Source organism: Lycium barbarum, chromosome 4 (assembly GCF_019175385.1).
Source record: "Lycium barbarum isolate Lr01 chromosome 4, ASM1917538v2, whole genome shotgun sequence".
Taxonomy (NCBI): domain Eukaryota; kingdom Viridiplantae; phylum Streptophyta; class Magnoliopsida; order Solanales; family Solanaceae; genus Lycium; species Lycium barbarum.
The window spans coordinates 1,821,668-1,842,497 of NC_083340.1; the positions used below are offsets into that span (position 1 = coordinate 1,821,668).

The window sequence follows — 20,830 nt, forward strand, 5'->3', positions numbered from 1 at the left end:
GGCAGAACTTGATTTTCACGAACCTTTGTCGGATAAGGCATAAGTTCTATATAGCTTCCCTCGAATAGGCATAGCTTCATAGAAACCTATACCCTGCGAAATTATTATTATTTTTGACTCTATTGGAGATCAAACCTAGAATTTCTGGTGCGAAAAGGATAATTTAACCCACAAAATTTTATTAAATGAGAAGTGGGGGTAAAAGTTAAAGACCAGCTAATTGAGGCACAAAAATTAAAGACGAGTCCGTGTGAAGGGTAACCCACGCAAATTTTTGATCAAGAGGAGAAGAATAGGGCAAAAAATATATATGTACATGGTAAGAGGGTATATTTATAGAACATGACGATATTTTTCAGTTTACAAAATATATCAATAGACTTGTTACAAAATCTATACAAATTATGTAAATTAAAAAGAAGCAAATAAAACACATTAAATAAGGTAAGGAAATCATTTTAGTTATTTTATCCACTTTTCTCTCTCCATTCAAAATTTAGAGATATAGTTCTCTGATTTTCTCCAACTTTTGCTTCCTTATTTCATCCACTTTTCTCTCCCATTCAAAATTAAGAGATATTGTTACCTAATTTTCTTCAATTTTTACTCAAAAAGTCCATTATAATCGGTAATTTTTATGTAAATATTTCATATACCAAAAAACATATATGTATAATTTTCATATTCAATATGTATAACTGTATAGATACTTATAATTTTTATATATGAAATATGTATAAAAATTGTATGTGTATTTTGATTATTATAAAGTACATATAAATAGTATAAATCTAATCAAAGTATGTATAAATTTTGAGAAAAATAAGTATAATAAACTTGTAATTGATACAAACCAGATTCCATACAAAGTTCATACACTAAAAAATAAATATATATTAATTTTTGTATGCAATATGTATAAATTCGTTATAATTTCTACATATGAAATATGTAAAAAAGTTGTATGTATATTGTGATTATGATAAAGAACATATAAATTGTATAAAAACTAATCAAAGTATGTATAGATTATGAGAAAGTATATATGTATAATAATTTTTCCGATTGATACAAACCAAATTCCATTCACATTTCATACACATATCAGTTTTCTACATTTTTAAGACTAATTGATATCGAATTTGTTCGCATTTCATACACATTGTGCCGCATATATCTAAAAAATGGCATATAGCAGACTCCGTACACATTTCATACATATATTAGTTTTCAACATTTTTTAAAACTACAGTTTATATAATTTATACAGATTTTCAAAACACACAATGATCATATATATCTCAAAACGATACAAATCAATTTTTATATACAATTAATACACAAGTTAGTAATCAAAAATACTTTGTAATATTGGTTTGAAAATTTATACTAGGAGAGAAGATGGATTTTAGGTATGAAAATGGTGTCTATCATAGAGGGAGAAAGAGAGAGAAAAATATTTTTAAAAAGAAGAAGAAGTCGAAGTAAGTATCCTAGAATTAAGTACACATTTAAAATCAGATTTTCTTCCTTAAAAAAAGTCTAAAATCGTGGGTATCTCATTAAGCTCAAATCTGGTATACTTTGTAATTTTGTTAATAAAGAAAAGTATTCTTTTGTTTTGTAATATGGAGTCTTAAATAGGTACTATTAGGTCATTTTCGCAGAAGAATATGCTAAAAACACAGGGTGCAACATCCAAAATATTAACCATGTAAAAGGTCAAAAATACCCCAAATATGGGAACAACACTCCTCGGAGCCCCGATACCTTAACGGGTCAACCAAAAACACTGTCTGAAAACAAAGAAAACGATTCAAGAATTCGCTTCTCTGCATTTTTTTTTTTTACTTCATAAAACCCAATAAACCCTTCATTCATTCACCTTCTTGAGTCACATATCTACTGTAAGTCTCAATTTTTAAACTTCTTTTAATCTATTTTTCCAATCATTAATCAGAATAACTGGGATCTGAGCTTTGATTCTATTCAAATTCTGCTTCTTTTTGTTCATTATTATGTTGTGTGAATGACTGTAAAAATTTAATCTTTAAGATTCATTCTTTCTGTAAAATATCTGTGTGATTAACTGTAAAGTTTTCATCTTAGGATTTATTGTGTATGAATGTAAAAGTTTCATCTTTAGGATATGAATTGTTTTGTGTGAATGAATATAAAGTTCTCATCTTTATGATTAATTTCTGTGTATTTTCTTGTGTGGATGACCGTGAAGGTTTCATCTTTATGATGCATATGTTGTGTATATACTGTAAAGGTTGCCTATATATGATGCATATGTTGTGTATATACTGTAAAGGTTGCCTATATATGATGCATATATGATGTGGGATGCTACTATTTGCTGTTAAATCTGTTTATAAATTGATCTTTGGAATTCACTGTTTCTGTGCATTTTGCTGTGTGAAGAACTGTAAATGTTTCGTTTTTAGGATGTATATCTTCTCTGTATTATGTTGTATGAACTATTATAAAGTATCCTCTTTAGGGTGGTGGTAATTGGCTTGAGCCTTGGGGTGCTCCCTTTCAAGGTCTCAAGTTCGAAACCCACTGGGTGCAAACAATTTCTGAGGGCCATCGGACTGGGGTAAAACCCTGAATTACCCGTGGTGCACTTGCGGGAAACTCCTTGCCGAGGGCCTGTGCACCCCCGGGATTAGTCGGGGCTCAAAGAGACCCGGACACCCGGTGCTTAATCAAAAAATAAATAAAGGTATCCTCTTTGGGATGTCAACTGTCTTGTGCACTTGTGCGAATAAATGTAAAGTTCTCATCTTTATGATGCATATGTTGTTGTATATACTGTATATAGGTTGGCTATGTATGATATTTTATCTCACCTCTGATTCTTTACAATTTTTTTTTTTTTTTTTTTTTTTTGTTTTTTGTTTTTTTTTTTTTTTTTTTTTTTTGTTTTTTTTGTTTGTGCATTATGTTGTGTGATTGACTGTAAAATTCTAATCTTTTCGATTCATTGTTTCTGTGTGGTCTGCTGTGTGAATAACTGTTAAGTTTTCATCTTTGGGATTTATTCTTTCTTTATTATGCCGTATGAATGATTATAAAGTTCTCATCTTTATGATGTATTATATATGTGCATATGTTGTGTATATGCTGTGAAGTGGGATGCTAATGTTTGCTGCTAAATTTGTTTGATGAAGGAAGAAAATCTATAGAATGGCTTATTGGCGCAGCATAACAACGCGAGCGAAGCTTCTTTATCAGCAACAGAGAGCTACCCCTGCATTTTCTTACTTTCATAAGGATGATGATGATTGTAAAAGCCTGGAACCCATTTTTGGAAATTCAGGAATTCCCAGTTTTTCCCAATCCCGTTGCATGGTAAGTGCAAGTGGAGTTAACAGCTTCATTGGCTCAAGAAATCCATATCAAGACAGGAGGTTTTGTGCTTCAGCCCTTATGAATCCGATGAGTTATGGGTCCATTTCGACCCGGAATATGTCAACTGATATTGGTGGTGGAGCAGATAAAATAGAATACATGAGTGATGTTGCTGAAGTATTTGCTGATAAGGCTGTGGAGGCTGTAGTTTCTCAAGCTCCAGCTGTGAACGAGGTGGCAATTGCTGCTGCTGATTGTTTTTTTCCGGTGAAGGCACTGATGTATTTGATGGATTATGTTCATGTATTTACTGGGCTTGAATGGTAAGAGTAAATTTTGTTGCCTCTAAATTTTTCTGTTATCACAAACATGTTCTTGTTGTCTTTTTACAGTTTGGTTAGATTGATTTAGGGTGAGTTTGGTATGACGGAAATTTTTTTCCTGGAAAATAAGCCGTTTGCTTACTTCTTTTTTTTTTTTTTTTTTTTTTTTTTTTTTTTTTGTGTTTGGTAAGTAAGTAGAAACTATTGTCCCAAAAGTATCTGAAGATAATCTAGTCAAACACTATAGGGGATGAGGTGGGGCTTTGTGGCTATGAAGGGTTGGAGGGGTTTTTTGGCGGGGGGGGGGGGGGGTTACATTGGAGGGTGGGGAGGAGCCAATCAATGTGGAATGTTAGTTATGGAACTTGTTTTCCCTACTTCCATTAGGGAAGTCATTGTCCACATTTGAGGAACTTGTTTTCCTACAGAAAAATATTAACCAACCAAATATGAGTAAATAGGAAACCATTTTCCTCCATCCCAGTAGGAAAACATTTTCCTCCATGCCAAATACACCCTTTAGTAAGAAAGAGAAATGGAGGGTATAGTTATTCACCTCTTGATTATATTCAGTCTCTGTGCTTTGTCTAGTTAATAAATGACAACTCTTAGGGTCTTGATCATTTGAAAATTTTGATGTTGTTCAGGTGGGGATCCATAATTGCGACAAGTATTATTATTCGGTTGTTGACTCTTCCATTTATGATTAATCAGCTGAAGGCTACCTCAAAACTTACGGTAAGCTCTGGAGTGCATCTTAATCTTGCTACATGTCTTAGTTTGTTTATTTAATAACATCTTAAGGCAGTTGGTGAAATAACTATACCAAACACAATGAATTTAGTAGTCAGACCTCTCTATAACAGTCATCCTCTATAACAACATCTCAATATAACGGCCTAGTTTTCTTTGGAATCGACTTCCATATTATGTTATATTATACGTGCTCTATAACAACATTTCGCTATAGCAGCCAAAAAATATCCAGACAAATGATGCCTGTTATAAAGAGGTTTGATTGTACTATTTTTTTTGATTAAGCACCGGGTGTCCGGGTCTCTTTGAGCCCCGACTAATCCCGGGGGTGCACAGGCCCTCGGCAAGGAGTTTCCCGCAAGTGCACCACGGGTAATTCAGGGTTTTACCCCAGTCCGATGGCCCTCAGAAATTGTTTGCACCCAGTGGGTTTCGAACTTGAGACCTTGAAAGGGAGCACCCCAAGGCTCAAGCCAATTACCACCAGGCCAACCCCTGAGGGTTGATTGTACTATAATCATCAAACTATAATTAAAATACCATTCTCTCCGCTTTGTTTGTTGTACTGTGACTTAGCACAAAGTATAATAAAGAAAGGAAAACTTTTGAAACTTGTGGTCTTAAACATGCCATAACATTTGTGTGATTATAAATCTTTTGAAACTTGTGGTCTTAAACATGTCATAGCAATTGTCTGACCATAAAAGCTTCTCATTAAAGAAATATAGGAATGTGCCATTCTTTTGTGAACGGACTAATAAGGAAATAGTGCAAAATAAAGTGGAATTGAGGGAGTAACTAATTTGAGTATCCAAGACACAATCATGTCGATATTGATCCAATTCCTCACACATGAGACTCAAAGAAGTCTAAGTTGCGCGGACTCTTCACTTTGGATGCCGTACCCGTGGCGGATTCTCCCAAAATACACTACTTTTGGAGAATCCGACATGCACCCGTTGACATTTTTGAAGAGTCCGACCAACATAGAAAGAAGTAACAACTGAAGCGGTAACCGCTTGCTTCACATCATTAAAGAGTTGAAGCTATGCCTCCTCCTGGTACAAGTCAGAAATGCGCTGTACTGAATTGTTCGATATACCTGCTTGCTCAAGCTTGATTTGAAAACACAAGTTTTTTCATTTTAAGAGCTGTATGATCTCATAATGACAGCACTCATGCTCAACAGGATCACTTTTAACCTTTTAGTTGTACTTGTTATTTAAATTGAAGTCAACTGGTTCTGTTCTATGTCGCGTTTCTTCTACAAAATGGAAGTATGTCTTTGCAAAGTCTAGGAAGTTAGGCGGGGTATACTGCTATCTAGTTTACCAGACTGCAAAAGCTACGTTTCCTTCTTTTGGATCTTAGTTTGATGACTTCTTGACCTAATAAAGTGAAAGGGAAATAAAAGAAAAAATGTAGACATGCATCGACATTTCTACTTTTTTTTAAGTTAACAAAGTTTATTAATGAACACGAAGACGGTTGACATTCCTAATACTATGCTGGATTTGCTTGAAACTTTTTGAAAATTTTATATTGAAAAGAGTTCCTTGTAGGCAGGGTAGTTTCTACTCCTAAAGTTTGTTACCTAAAAGTAAATGGAATGTGGTGTCAAGCTTCTTGTTTTAACTGTAGATATTGTAAGCAGAGGCGAATCTAAGATTTAAGCTTTATGGGTTCAGATTCGTAATTCTACCACCTCCATCAAATTTACTGGGTTCAGAATCTATTATTAGTTCATATTTAGTGGATTTTTAGCACATATACATAGCTTAAGCCAAAACCTATGGGTTCAGATGAGCCCATAGATTATTCATTGGATACGACCCTAATTGTAAGCACTAAGTGATAAAGCTGCAGTACCTTCGAGATAGCAGGATGAAAACTTTCTACAACAACAACCACCTACCCAGTGTGATCCCATAGGTTTGGTCCGGGGAGGGTGGGTGTACGCAGACCTTACCTCTACCTTGTGAAACGTTGGATGAAAACTTTCTATTCAAAGAAAAACTTTTCCGAAAATCATGGTCAGTACTCTACTACTCTTGCTTTTGCTGTGGAATTTGAGAACTAGCTAAGAAGGATATGCTACTTACTATAATGAAGCCTTGTGATCTTAGTTATCTTAGTTCTTTGACACTTCATTTAACAGACCATGCGGTCTCTCCTTTTTTCTTAATATGCGTTTCTCTTGTGTTTAGTCTTGTGCGTAATGTAAGCTTAGTGGTGCAGAGCAGTTGGATAGTGGTTGTGCTGCACCTGATTCTAAAATTACACCGAGCAATCATATTAGGTGAAGCCTTTTTTTTTTTTTTGTCAGCTGAGAAATTCGTAGTAACTTTTGTGTTCTCTCTCCTCTCTCCTCTCTCCTCTCATCTCACCAACGGTAAGTGCAGCCCCCCCACCCCCACCCCAACTACCCCCCCAAGCCACCCCCCCCCCCAAATTGTCACCGACGACCAGTATCTCCGGCGAACAGTATTTCCGGCCAGATCTCTCTCTCTCTCTCTCTCTCGCTTCTTTCCTTCTTCCTTTGTTTGTTTTTTTTCCTCTTTGCCTTTCTCCTCTACCCTGCGACCAGAAATCCTCCACCAGTAGGTTTCCGCGCAGTTTCTGCACAGGTATTTCCTGCCGTTCCTGGCGGTGAACAGTGATTCCGGCCAGAGAACAACGTTTCCGGCGGCAAACAGAGTGGTGAACAGGTTTTATTTACTTGGAGTTGGTACCTCCAATAGCCCATTTCCTGTCTTTTAGCCTTATAAATGCTGCTTGCTCCGCCTAATTAAATACCTATTTCATTGCTATTAGACTATTGCTAACTTGTGCTTTACTATTGATCCTTCGTTGATCTTAGATTATCCTTTCACTAGCATATATTTGCTTTTCTGGCTTTGGTGAGGGATGGTAGACTAGGGTCATGTTCTCGGTTGGGATCGGGGGCCAGGGTTGGGGTGGCTAAGGGGGTTGAGGGAGCTTCTAGATTGAGAGTAGGGTCTTGGAATATTGGGACTTTATCGGGAAAGTCCATAGAGTTAGTTAAGATTCTTAAGAAGAGGAGGATTAATATAGCTTGCGTCCAAGAGACTAAATGGGTAGGACCTAAAGCTAAGGAGGTGGACGGGTACAAGCTTTGGTTCTCGGGCAAGTCGAGGTATAGGAATGGGGTAGGGATCTTTGTAGATAGTGAGCTTAGAGATCAAGTGGTAGAGGTTAGGAGGATCAATGATAGGATGATGGCGATTAAGTTAGTCGTTGGAAGGTTCACCTTGAACATTATTAGTGCCTACGCGCCACAAGTGGGGTTGGACGAGGAGATAAAAAGGCGCTTTTGGGAGGACTTGGACGAAGTGGTGGTAAGTATACCGCCTACTGAGAAGTTATTCATAGGAGGAGATTTCAATGGGCACATTGGGTCTGTTTCGACGGGTTATGACGAGGTGCATGGAGGATTTGGCTTCGGGGACAGGAATGGTGGAGGAGTCTCACTCCTGGATTTTGCAAAAGCTTTTGGGTTGATGGTAGCCAACTCGAGTTTCCCGAAGGAGGAGCACTTGGTAACCTTCCGTAGCTCGAGGGCTGCGACGCAAATAGACTTTTTGCTCCTTAGAAAAGATGATAAAGGCCTCTGTAAAGACTGCAAGGTCATACCAAGTGAGAATCTTACAACCCAACATAAGCTATTGGTGATGGATTTGGAGATAAGAAGGAAGAAGAAGAAGAGGGTCGTGGATGACCGACCGAGGATTAGGTGGGGTAGTTTGACTCCGTCTAGTGCCCTAGAGATGGGGGAGAAGCTGATGGCTATGGGAGTGTGGGATAGTAGGGGGGATGCAAGCAGTATGTGGGATAGGACGGCCAGCTGCATTAGGGAAGCAGCTAGAGAGGTATTGGGGGTCTCACGAGGCCGCCGTGGTGGGCACCGAGGGGATTGGTGGTGGAATGGAGAAGGCCAAGGGAAGGTAGAAGCAAAGAAGCAGGCATATGTGAAGTTGGTAGATAGCAAGGATGATGAAGAGAAGCGGATGAACAGGGAAAAGTATAAGATGGCGAGAAAGAAGGCGAAGATGGCAGTTTCGGCGGCTAAAACGGCAGCCTTTGAACGCCTTTATGCAGAACTAGAGGACAGAGGTGGGGATAAAAAGCTATTTAAGCTCGCCAAGGCGAGAGAGGAAGGCACGCGACTTGGATCAAGTGAAGTGCATCAAGGACGAGGATGGTCAAGTGCTGGTACAGGAATCTCGCATTAGACAGAGATGACAGTCATACTTTCATGAACTCTTGAATGAAGGAGGGGACAGAGACATTGTGTTGGGAGACTTGGAGCACTTGGATAGGCGTCGCGACTTTGAATATTGTAGGAGTATAAAGGTTGAGGAGGTTAAGGGAGCTGTTCGTAGGATGCGCAGGGGAAGAGCGTCCGGACCTGACGAGATCCCTGGGGAATTTTGGAAGAATGCAGGCAGATTAGGATTGGAGTGGCTGACTGGGTTGTTTAATGTCATTTTCAAGACAGTGAAGATGCCGGAAGAATGGAGGTGGAGTACAATGATTCCCGTGTACAAGAACAAGGGAGACATTCAAAGCTGCAACAACTATAGAGGTATCAAGCTGCTAAGTCACACTATGAAAGTGTGGGAAAGGGTGGTGGAAATGAGGGTGAGGAGAGGTGTGTCTATTTCAGAAAACCAGTTTGGATTCATGCCGGGGCGCTCGACTATAGAAACCATTCATATTGTAAGGAGATTGGTGGAGCAGTATAGGGAGCGGAAGAGGGACTTGCACATGATATTCATTGACCTAGAAAAGGCCTACGACAAAGTGCCAAGAGAGGTCCTATGGAGATGCTTGGAAGCTAAAGGTGTACCTGTGGCATACATTAGAGCGATTAAGGACATGTATGATGGAGCTAAGACCAGGGTAAGGACGGTAGGAGGAGACTCAGAGCACTTCCCTGTTATGATGGGGTTGCATCAGGGATCAGCTCTTAGCCCATTTCTATTCGCCCTGGTGATGGATGAGTTGACGAGACAAATACAAGGTGAGGTGCCTTGGTGTATGTTGTTCGCGGATGACATAGTCCTGATTGACGAGACTCGCAATGGAGTTAACGATAAGCTGGAGGGCTGGAGACAGACGTTGGAGTCTAAAGGATTTAAATTGAGTAGGACCAAGACAGAATACTTGGAGTGCAGGTTCAGTGGCCTGCCGCGTGAGGCTGACGGGGAAGTGAGGCTTGGTACCCAGGCCATTCAAAAGAAAAGAAGCGTCAAGTATCTTGGGTCTATTATACAGGAAGATGGGGATATCGACGACGATGTTTCACATCGTAGTGGTGCAGGGTGGATGAAATGGAGGCTCGCTTTCGGAGTGCTGTGTGATAAGAAAGTGCCACCAAAACCCAAAGGCAAGTTCTACAAAGTGGTGGTTAGACCGACTCTATTGTACGGGGCGGAGTGTTGACCAGTCAAGAAATTTCATGTTCAGAAGATGAAAGTCGCGGAAATGCGAATGCTGCGGTGGATGTGTGGGCACACTAGGATGGATAGAATTAGGAATGAAGATATCCGAGACAAGGTGGGAGTGACATCGGTGGAGGACAAGATGCGGGAAGCGAGACTGAGATGGTTTGGGCATGTGAAGAAGAGAGACACAGATGCTCCAGTGCGGAGGTGCGAGAGGTTGGCTATGGACGGTTTCAGGAGAGGCAAAGGGAGGCCGAAGAAGTATTGGGGAGAGGTGATTAGATAAGATATGGCACAGTTGCAGCTCGCCGAGGACATGACCTTAGATAGGAGGTTGTGGAGGACCCAGATTAAGATAGAAGCCTAGGTGGCTTATCTTTTCACCATAGTAGTCGTAGTTTTGCTCATTTGTTTATTACCATTTGATTTCTGCATTTGATTGCTGCTTATATCTATTGGGCAGGTATACTTTGGTTATCTTATTTAGCTATAACAGTTAATGCTCTTTTCTTTCCAGACTGTCCTACCATGACTTTCTCGCTTTCGTTATTCCTTAGTTTCATATTGTTTTCGATATGCTTGGTTTTATCTGACCTTTGTCTTGTTTTCCTTGTTTTCCTCTCGAGCCGAGGGTTTTTCGGAAACAGGCGCCCTACCTTGCAAGGTGGGGGTTAGGTCTGCGTACACTCTACCCTCCCCAGACCCCACATGATGGGATTATACTGGGTTTGTTGTTGTTGTTGTTGTGAGAAATTCGTCTGGAGCCAACACTTAGGACCAACCGCAGCCTTCGAAACCCGGGGATAATGGATCCACCCCTTTACCCTTCTCCACTTAAATACCATGCTTAGGTCGCATGGTGCAGGGCCCAAACATGTGACCTAAGATACAAGTCCTCAAGCTTTGCCACTTGAACTAAGCCCTTGGGACATGAGGTGAAGCTAAACCAGTGACTCATATTATTTCATTGGTCCAACCTCTTGTTGATTAGAAGTTGTTTAAGGTGCGCTTGAGCCCTGAAGTTAGGTACAGCGCAACTTCATCATGCTTAGGTGGCAGTTCAATGCTGACACAAAAGCCTAACATATGCAGCTTAGTGTCCATGGGTTCTGAAGAGAGCAACAATAATATAGCTAAGAGATATATTATGCTATGCATGTATATGCATTTAGGAATAGGAAATTAGAAATTCACATGTCATTCGATCTGAATAAAATAGTCAAAACTGCATTTTCACATTTGGATCAAATCAAACATTTAGAATAGTTTCTCAAACTTGATTGACATAACTTTTATTTCATGTGTTTAATTCAAGTTTTATGGGAGCCTGGGAGAGTAGTGGGGAGGCGACCAATATGTGGGATAGGACGGCCAGTTGCATTAGAGAAGTAGCTAGAGAGGTGTTGGGGGTCTCGAAGGGTAGCCGTGATCGGCACCGAGGGGACTGGTGGTGGAATGAAGGAGTTCAAGAGAAGGTGGAAGCAAAAAGGTGGCGTATGCGAAGTTGGTAGACAGCAAGGACGATGAAGAGAGGCGAACGAATAGGGAATTGTACAAGATGGCGAGGAAGGAGGCAAAGTTAGTGGTTACGGCGGCAAAGACCGCAACTTTTGAACGCCTGTATGCAGAACTAGAGGACAAAGGCGGGGATAGGAAGTTGTACAGACTAGCCAAGGTGAGGGAGAGGAAGGCGCGTGACTTGGATCAGGTGAAATGCATCAAGGACGAGGATGGTAGGGTACTAGTGGAGGACGCTCTCATTAGACGGAGATGGCAGTCATACTTCCATAAACTCTTGAACGATGGAGGGGACAGAGATATTGTGTTGGGAGATTTGGAGTACTCCGAGAGGTGTCGTGATTTTGGATATTGTAGGAATATAAAGGTTGACGAAGTTAAGGGTGTTGTTCGTAGGATGAGTATGGGAAGAGCGATCGGGCCCGATGAGATTCCGGGGGAATTTTGGAAGACTGCAGGCAGGGCTGGTTTAGAATGGTTGACTCGACTCTTTAATGTCATCTTTAAGACGACTAAGATGCCCGAAGAATGGCGATGTAGTACAATGATTCCATTGTACAAGAACAAGGGCGACATTCAAAGTTGCAACAACTACAGAGGGATCAAGCTGCTAAGCCACACTATGAAAGTGTGGGAAAGGGTGGTGGAGATGAGGGTGAGGAGAGGCGTGTCTATCTCAGAGAACCAATTTGGATTCATGCCGGGGCGCTCAACTATAGAAGCTATTCATCTTATACGGAGACTGGTGGAGCAATATAGGGAGAGGAAGAGGGACTTGCACATGATATTCATCGACCTAGAAAAGGCATACGACAAAGTGCCGAGAGAGGTTCTATGGCGATGCTTGGAGGCTAGAGGTATACCTGTGGCGTACATTAGGGCGATCAAGGACATGTATGATGGGGCCAAGACCAGGGTAAGGGCTTTGGGAGGAGACTCAGAGCACTTTCCAGTAGTGATGGGGCTGCATCAGGGATCAGCTCTTAGCCCATTTTTATTCTCCTTGGTGATCGATGGATTGACTGGAAATTCAAGGTGAGGTGCCATGGTGTATGTTATTTGCAGATGACATTGTCCTGATTGACGAGTCTCGCAGCGGGGTTAACGCTAAGCTGGAGGTTTGGAGACAAACTCTGGAGTCTAAAGGGTTCAAGTTGAGTAGGACCAAGACAGAGTACTTGGAGTGCAAGTTCAGTGATATAGTACATGAGGCTGACGTTGAAGTGAAGCTTGGCACCCAAGTCATACAGAAGAAAGATAGTTTCAAGTATCTTGGGTCTATTATTCAAGGAAATGGAGAGATTGATGATGACGTCACACATCGTATTGGTGTAGGATGGATGAAATGGAGGCTTGCCTCCGGAGTGTTGTGTGACAAGAAGGTGCCACCGAAACTTAAAGGCAAGTTCTACAAAGTGGTGGTTAGACCAGCTATGTTGTATGGGGCGGAGTGTTGGCCAGTCAAGAAATCTCATGTTCAGAAGATGAAAGTGGCGGAAATGAGAATGCTGCGATGGATGTGTGGGCACACTAGGAGTGATAGGATTAGGAATGAAGTCATCCGAGACAAGGTTGGAATAGCCTCAGTGGAAGATAAGATGCGGGAAGCGAGGCTGAGATGGTTTGGGCATGTGATGCGGAGAGATGAAAATGCTCCAGTGCGGAGGTGCGAGAGGTTGGCCAGCGACGGTTTCAGAAGAGGTAGAGGTAGGCCGAAGAAGTATTGGGGGGAAGTGATTAGACAGGACATGGCGCATTTCCTGCTTACGGAGGACATGACCTTAGATAGGAGGGTATGGAGGACTCATATTAGGGTAGAAGGATAGTAGGTAGTCGTGTTTATCTTCCCTTAAGAGTAGTTATGTTGTTCTATAGTTTCTTGTCTCTTGTTTTCTGCGAGTTTCTGCGAGTATCTGTTGGTTATAATGGCTTATTTACTTTTATTGTTTTCATTTTCATAGTTATTTATAGCAGTTAATTCCCCTTTTACCATGACTTGCTTTGTTATTCCTTGCTTTCATATTGTTTCCGGTATGCTTGATCATATCTAACCTTTTGTCTTGTCTTGCTTTTTTTTTTTTCTCTTTCTCCTCCCTTGAGCCGAGGGTCTTTCGGAAACAGCCGCCCTACCTTTCAAGGTGGGGGTTAGGTCTGCGTACACTCTACCCTCCCCAGACCCCACATAGTGGGATTATACTGGGCTTGTTGTTGTTGTTGTTGTGTTTAATTCAAGTTTTATTTTCACATGTGATTGTTCTTTAGTAGTTATAGTTTCGTATTACATAAATCCCCTAGATCTTGCATCCTTGATATGTTACGGCTTTGACCAGCTGGATTCACTGAATTTGAATCAGTTCCGATCAAGTTTTCTGTGCCAAAAATAAATTTCTCCTCGAACTTCAGGAAGTAGGAAAGGCATGTCCCAACATTTAGTATGCAGTTGATGCAGCAGGCAAATCTGTTCCATTGTTGATGGCATTAAGTAATTTTCGTCAGTGATTCTTTGTATTAAAGAGAAAACTTTGAACTTGCATTATTCAAAGGAAGGTTTAATACATCTTCGTGACTCTAGATGTTATTCGTTATTCTTTTGTTTTTCCAAAAGTTGTGCTTGATGGTTGATTCTTATTTCTTCTTTCTGTATTGATTTCTCTATTCATTTCATTTGCGGAGATTGTTAAAATCAGCTAAGATATGTTTACCTTTACCTAAGCAAGCTTCTCTGAATTACTATGTTAAACCAGCTTTACACTCAGTAGAATCCGTTGCATTCTAATAGTTGGTCTAGTTTTCTCCTACACAGTACTACAATAGATATATACATGAAAAGACTGGTACTTTTCCTTCTAAAGTCTCCGTGCTCCATCTTTGTCCATGATTTTCATTTCATTCACTAATTGATCATTTCTTAACTTGCATGTCTTGTGCAGCTTATAAGACCAAAGTTGGAAGAGATTAAAGAAGAGATGCAAAATAAGGTAGGTTGATACGGGTCTCCTCTCATCTTCTTTCCTGTTTGATTGAGCTAGCCAAAGTACTTAATTTCTTTACTGTGTCATGTAGGTCATAATTGACATCTGAAACAATATTATTTTATGTGTTCCAAACTGTCCGATACTGCTTTAAAATCCATTGATACTAGGGGCGTCAATGGGCGGGTTGGACTGAATTTGGTCGGGTCAGAATGGGCTGAGTTAATAGGGGGGGGGGGGGATTATTGACCCGCCCAAAAGTTACTCGGGCTGAAATGGGCCAAAAAGGGGTCATAACTCAATCCAGCCAATTCTTACTAATAAGTTTTTGTTTCCTTGTTTGCTCTTCTATAATTTTTAGTACCTAAAAAACTACTTTTTTTTTTAAAAAAAAAAACTATGGCTATGTCTAACATATCAAATAAAAAATATTGTTTTGAAATATTTTGACAAGATTTCTCATGTCAATTTGGGCTACATATCTGCCCAACTTTTGATGGACTGAAATGGGTTGGGCTGAAATGGGCGGGTCAATGACCAGCCCAAACTTGAGCGGGTTGGGCAATGACGGGTTGTGTTTTCATGGGCTAATTTTTCCACCCCTAATGGTTACACTTAGTATTTGTGCTCTATACAAGATTCTGAGACTCTAAAACTCTCCCTATTATCATCTCTTAAGTAATTAATCCATGCACGGACAGGCCCACACTCACTTGACTTCTCTACTGTCGGAGTTTTTGCCTCAAATTATAAGCAACTCATGTGTTTCCTTCCCTTCCGGAAGCAAGAATTATGTGGTTATATCTTATTCAAAAAAGAATTATGTTGTTATATTTTTACCTACAAAAAGTATTATGTTGGTTTAACTTTTTACTTTTTAACAGGGTCATGCGCCAGAGGCAGTTGCTGAAGGTCAACAAAGAATGCAAGAAATAATGAGGGAGTAAGCAACTTTTCCTTGTTGATCTAATGAACTTCCGTATGCCCTGTTTTGGACCAAAAATTCTTGAAGAATTTAACTAGCTTCTCATATGAAAGCCTTGTGTATATAATTACGCCGTAGCTCTACTGGTTGGAGGATAGAGGTACCTGGGGAATAGTCGGGCTTCCCGAGAGCCGACCTCGACTCTGCCATTTTTAGAAAAGTTAACTAGCTTCTCATATGGATTAGTCCACCAATTATTTCTTTTTCCTTTAGTGTTATATATTTTTCTTTTCTTGAGCCGGTCTGTATCTACTTTGTGGGTAATCTAATTCTAAAAATAGCTAAATATGATATATTTCCTACATAAAATGATTGAAAACACACATTTTTGTTAATTAAAGATTAAATGTGTTAAGTCAGATGTAAAATATAAGTAACTGCAACCGCATACTTCCAAATTTGATGATGCTTTCGGTGAAATATTTGATATGATGAATGTCTTTATTAAATCAATGTCATGTTGGCAGATATGGAGTTAATTCATTCACTCCCTTAAAGGGACTACTAATACAAGGCCCGATCTTTGTCAGTTTTTTTATGGCTGTAAGATTTATCCTATCGCTGTCTATGCTGTTGGTTGCTCCCCATCCCCTCTCTCTTGCATAGTTGGGCATTTATGGTATCACTCGAAAATGCAGATTAGGAACATGGTGGACAATGTGCCTTCTCTCAAAACGGGTGGAGCATTTTGGTTTACTGATCTAAGTACTCCAGATGCTATGTATATCCTTCCAGTTTTGACGGCTTTGACATTCTGGATAACGGTGGATGTAAAGTTATCACTTATCTCAGTCTATTAATTTTCTTTTCTGCTTCATTAAATATTCTTTATCCTAATTATGGTCCTGTGGATTATTATTCTGGATGACTGGCGATCGTTTGATGTTGTGTTGGATTCAATGGGAGAAGATGTCTAATACTGATAAAGAAAGAAGACAGAGGGAGAAGTAGTCACAAAAAAGTTACTCGCTTTGCTTCAATTTGTTTGTCTTAGTTTGACTGGGGACGGAGTTTAAAAAAGTAAAGAAGACTTTTGAATCCTATGGTCTTAGATTAAAGATATGTATAATGTACCAAAATGCCCTTTAATCTTGTTGTCTTAAACATGCCATATGGGAGTTTGAATTAACGAGTTGCCAAATTAGGAAAGAGGCATTCTTTCTTAAACTGACTAAAAAGGAAAGTAAGACGAACAAATTGAAACAGTGGGAATATAAAACTTCAAAATTTTGTAACAGAGATCCGTTGTAATCTTATAGAATCACTAAAGATATTTGTTCAGATTGCACCAGAGCAGTAAAGAAAATAAAGAGGGAGAGAAAGACAGAAAGACAGAAAGAAAGAAGGAATGATAGAGAGAGAGAGAGAGAGAGAGGATGACGGAACCAATGCCTGAAAATATGTCATCATCAAGTTAATCAACTCTTTTCTCCTTTTAGTTGATATCAAGTTCAATACTCTAGCCATCATTAACGGCTGTCTGTCTTTCTTAAAAGTTCTTTAGAGCATATTATTCTGGTCAATTTTGTTAACTGAAGTTGTTCTTTTGTAGTGCAATGCTCAAGAAGGATTGGAGGGAAATCCTGCTGCTAAAACCATAAAAAATGTTTCACAGGGTTTTGCTGGGCTTACTATCCCATTAACTGCTAGTTTTCCTAAGGTGGTTATGCAACCAACTTGTTTATAATAGTTCATAGTTTATTTGTCATTTTTATACATGATGATGAATCTACAAAATCTGTGTTCTCTAGAAGTTTATGATGTGCGAACTTCCTTTTCTCTTCGTTCTTTTTCCTGGTGGTCTCCTAATTGTAACCAAATTCCCTTTTTTTTGGGTTGAATTGGTGGATACATGCATAGCCTTAATTCCCTTTGATGCACAAGTTTGTTTTATATCTTTGACTTGTATGAAAAGTCTGTATATGGTGCATGGTAGAATATGTAGATATTGATTAAAATATTGAGAGCAGCATTCCTTTTTCTTTTTGTTTGTGGTTGCCGGGGGGGGGGGGGGGGGTGGTGGTGGTGAAGAATACAAGCTATCGCCTGTCAAAAATTGAATTTTTTAATGTTCATATTTGATGGCAATTTAGATCTTTTCTGAAGATGAATTGGCTGATTTGTGAAGGAAATCAAGATGAACAATTAAATTGGTTCCTCTTTATTTTCGTAAGTTTCTTTGATGGCCTGCCATCTGTATGTTTGTCCATTTCCGGATTTGAAACATACTAAGTGTTTTTTTTTTTTTTTTACCTTACCCATTTTACCATTTTAAATATTCTATCTTTACTTGAATTTTAATCTCACATGGACATTATGTTTGATAAATTGCTTGCACTCGTGTCTTCATGATTATGTAATTTTGGTTTTAGTCTTTGAGCATGCAAAAAAGAAAGTAAAGCACCTTTTCCACATGCCTACTATAAGCATGTGTTGGGGAGAGAGAGAGAGAGAGAGGCGCTTCTAATACTTGCTGGAGCCTTCGTTAAAGCCATTTTCAGTGTGAATTGCCATATGTGGATGTTGCTACTAGTGTCTCACTGGATTTTTTGGAGATAATTAATAGGCATTGTTTTATCAAGAACGAATCATCCATCTTTTGCCGTAAAAAATTTGGGTGTTATTTTGGAATCCTGTACATTGTTTATATCTTGCATGCATATTTTATTTATGGATGTTGCTTATCATGTGATACGTAAGCTTGTTTCATTTAACTGACTATTGTCTGTACATGCTTTTCTTGTGCGTATGAGTGCGCGCTTGCTGCCGTGTTTGTTTAAGAGTTCATATATGCAACATAATCTTGTACATGCTGTTTCATATATTGTATTTGTTTATTATTCATAATGATTTATTTTTAAAGCGGGATTATTAACATCCATGACATTTGAATAATTGCAGGCGATATTTTGTTACTGGATAACCTCAAATCTTTTTTCACTCTCCTATGGTTTGGGTTAGTATACTATGCTCATTCTTTTCATTCCTGCTGAAATATGGCAAATGCAATCTCTATAACATGCCTCACTTTTCATCTTGTGTCAGTGATAAAAAATCACGCGGTCAAGAAGGCACTGGGTGTTCCTATAATACCTGCCAGTCCTCCATCAAAACAAAAACCGGGGCAACCGGCGGTCCCTTTTTTCGAAATGCGTGAGAAATATAGAGCAGCACAAAAGCACATGGCAGAACAGCAGCATGCAGCAAAGCAGAACGCAGCAGCATCACAGCAACCGGCTTTATCGTCGCCTCCTGTGGAAGAAACATCATGACCTACGAGTCAACAAGTACCAGCATCATCGGTTCTTAGTCAAAGGATCAGAAGTTTAGAGAAAGAAGTGAAAGGAAGAAAGAAGAACAAGAAGAGGTAATAATACGAGGGATATAGGTAAAAACTCGACTGCTAGTTGTAGGTTATCGCTAGTGCATATACACAGTTAAAAGCTGTATTTGTTGAAATAATCGGAGCAGAGAAGCTCAATGATTTTAGGCAATTTTGCGCGTTTGCACCCTCGATAGTTTTGGGAGTAGGCAAGTTTTTGAGACCATAATGTCTTTATTTCTCCTCATCAGACATAATTGAAGAATTGTACCTTTAGAGAGCTTGTAATGTTATGCCTTATTTCTGTAATTGGCAGATGTCTCCAAGGCTACATGCAATTGTGAGGCAAAATTAATACTCTAATGCTAATTTGTTGAAACTTCGCTGCAAAAAGAGGTGTGTTTTAGCTACCACCGAGGGATGTGGTGGGGATAAATGAGATCTTCATCCTTTAGTTTAAGATCTTGGGTACGCGATGCGAATTTGTATTACTCAGGTCTGATATTGCTTGCTTAAATCCTCCTCCTTCTAAAGGTATGTTTTCAGCAGCTATGTTGTTCGGACTCTTCAGAAATGTCTACGTGTGCGTGTCGAATTCTCCGAAAATAGGGTATTTTTTTAGGATCCGATACGGATGCGACGTCATTTTTGGAGAGTCAGAGCAATATAATTTTTTCCAGTAATTAGTCTCTCTCTTGCATCTGTTAGTGTATTTTTGGTGGAGCATTATGTGCGTTGTAGGCATTGTAATATGTGTTAGAATGTAATGTATGTTGTGGAATTAGTGTTTAGGTTATTCATCATTAATGGAAAACCATCAAGCTTCTGTCTTTTCTTAAATAAAAAATTAACTAAAATTAGTCCAGGTTAATTTAGACACATCTCCACTATTTTATAGGGTACTTATTGTTGTATTTATTCGTAAACGAGTATTTGTATTAAATCAAACAATTTAATCTTACCCTTTAATAATTAGAGGAAAAATGAACATCACTTAACCGCAGTTATTAAGTGATAATGTGCATATGACTGACACATTTTTTGCATTCATTGATCTGATGAAAATATTAGGCGCAAGTAAGTTTTTACCGGGTGAAAAGGTTTTTTAGCCCTTTACAATTTTTATTTTTTTTAGTTTACGACCCTTTTACAAGATATTTTTATTTTTTACAGATAAGAGAGACAATTTTCTTCTATTCTTATTGTAAGAGGGCAAGAGATCTCATTTTCTTGTTTTTACCATTGTTACCTATCACTAGCATAAGTATGATAACTTTGCCCATCAAGTCTTAGATGACACGTGTTTTGCATCTCGCATTTAATAATTTGATGTAAATATTGAATGCGGTTAAATTTTAACTTTTGGTATTTTACTAGCTTAGGTATATGAATGGGATGACTTTGTCTATAAATCTTGAACTTCAGATAACATGAATTTTGCATCTTGCGTTCATTAAATTAATTAAATATCAAATGCAAATAATTTTTTAGCCTTCACTTGACTAGCTTAGGTATTCGAATTGAATTTCTTTCCTTAATTTTTAACCCCTTTGGAACAAACGAAACTTTTTTGAAAATAAATTCAAGAACAAATTCTAAAAAGCTACTCTTTTTTCTTCTGATATGCACTATAAGAAAAAGGTTTAAAGGGTACCATTTGTTTGGAAAAAGGAAGTATAAGCAAATACTTTATCATTTTCTTAGACTTAGATTTTCTTTATTAGCAAAAGCTCTTTCCAAAATTTTCAACTTGATTCTTGGTGGGGGTTGTTGAACTTTATAGATGTTAGCATATCATTTGTCGAGTGTATTACTATCAGTAGTGCTGCATGGTCCATGTGCATGCCATGTTACATCATCTAAACTATAATAATATAGGTGATGAAATTTCATTAAAGAATTGGTGATTTTTGTTGTGGCACTGCAGGGTCAAATAATTGTGGCTCACCTAATGAAGTTGAAAGTTATTTTTGGCTGTTTATTGATCAAGATCAAGTCGTGTTTTGTTTTTCTTATATAAATAAGGGGAATCAGTGTCTTAGTCCCCTCTAAAATTGACAAATTATGACTCTGGTCCTTGTGCTTTCTGGTCAAGCATATTTAATCTCTAATTATATACACTTTTT

General features: G+C 38.7%; 2 protein-coding genes across 2 annotated transcripts in view; both read left to right on the forward strand.

Annotated features, from left to right (window-relative positions):
- Positions 1-1,768: 1,768 nt before the first annotated feature.
- LOC132634794 (mitochondrial inner membrane protein OXA1-like) lies at positions 1,769-19,097 on the forward strand. Its single transcript, XM_060350879.1, has 10 exons — positions 1,769-1,907; positions 3,180-3,683; positions 4,331-4,421; positions 14,356-14,403; positions 15,282-15,340; positions 15,850-15,925; positions 16,021-16,152; positions 16,935-17,042; positions 18,284-18,338; positions 18,428-19,097. Exons 2-10 carry the CDS (start codon positions 3,196-3,198, stop codon positions 18,652-18,654), a joined length of 1,284 nt encoding a protein of 427 aa, XP_060206862.1. The 5' UTR covers positions 1,769-1,907; positions 3,180-3,195; the 3' UTR covers positions 18,655-19,097.
- The window catches only part of LOC132634793 (mitochondrial inner membrane protein OXA1-like), a 45,642-nt gene continuing 26,595 nt past the window's right edge, over positions 1,784-20,830 (forward strand). The window contains exon 1 of the mRNA XM_060350878.1: positions 1,784-1,907. The gene's annotated coding sequence lies outside the window, so the exon portion shown is untranslated. The remainder of the gene's footprint in view (positions 1,908-20,830) is intronic.

Bases quoted from the DNA above. Each gene is read 5' to 3' on its own strand.
- LOC132634794 (XM_060350879.1), top strand. From the start codon at position 3,196: ATGGCTTATTGGCGCAGCATAACAACGCGAGCGAAGCTTCTTTATCAG. The intron at 3,684-4,330 runs GTAAGAGTAAAT...GATGTTGTTCAG, and splicing joins GTATTTACTGGGCTTGAATG to GTGGGGATCCATAATTGCGA. The intron at 18,339-18,427 runs GTTAGTATACTA...ATCTTGTGTCAG, and splicing joins TTCACTCTCCTATGGTTTGG to TGATAAAAAATCACGCGGTC.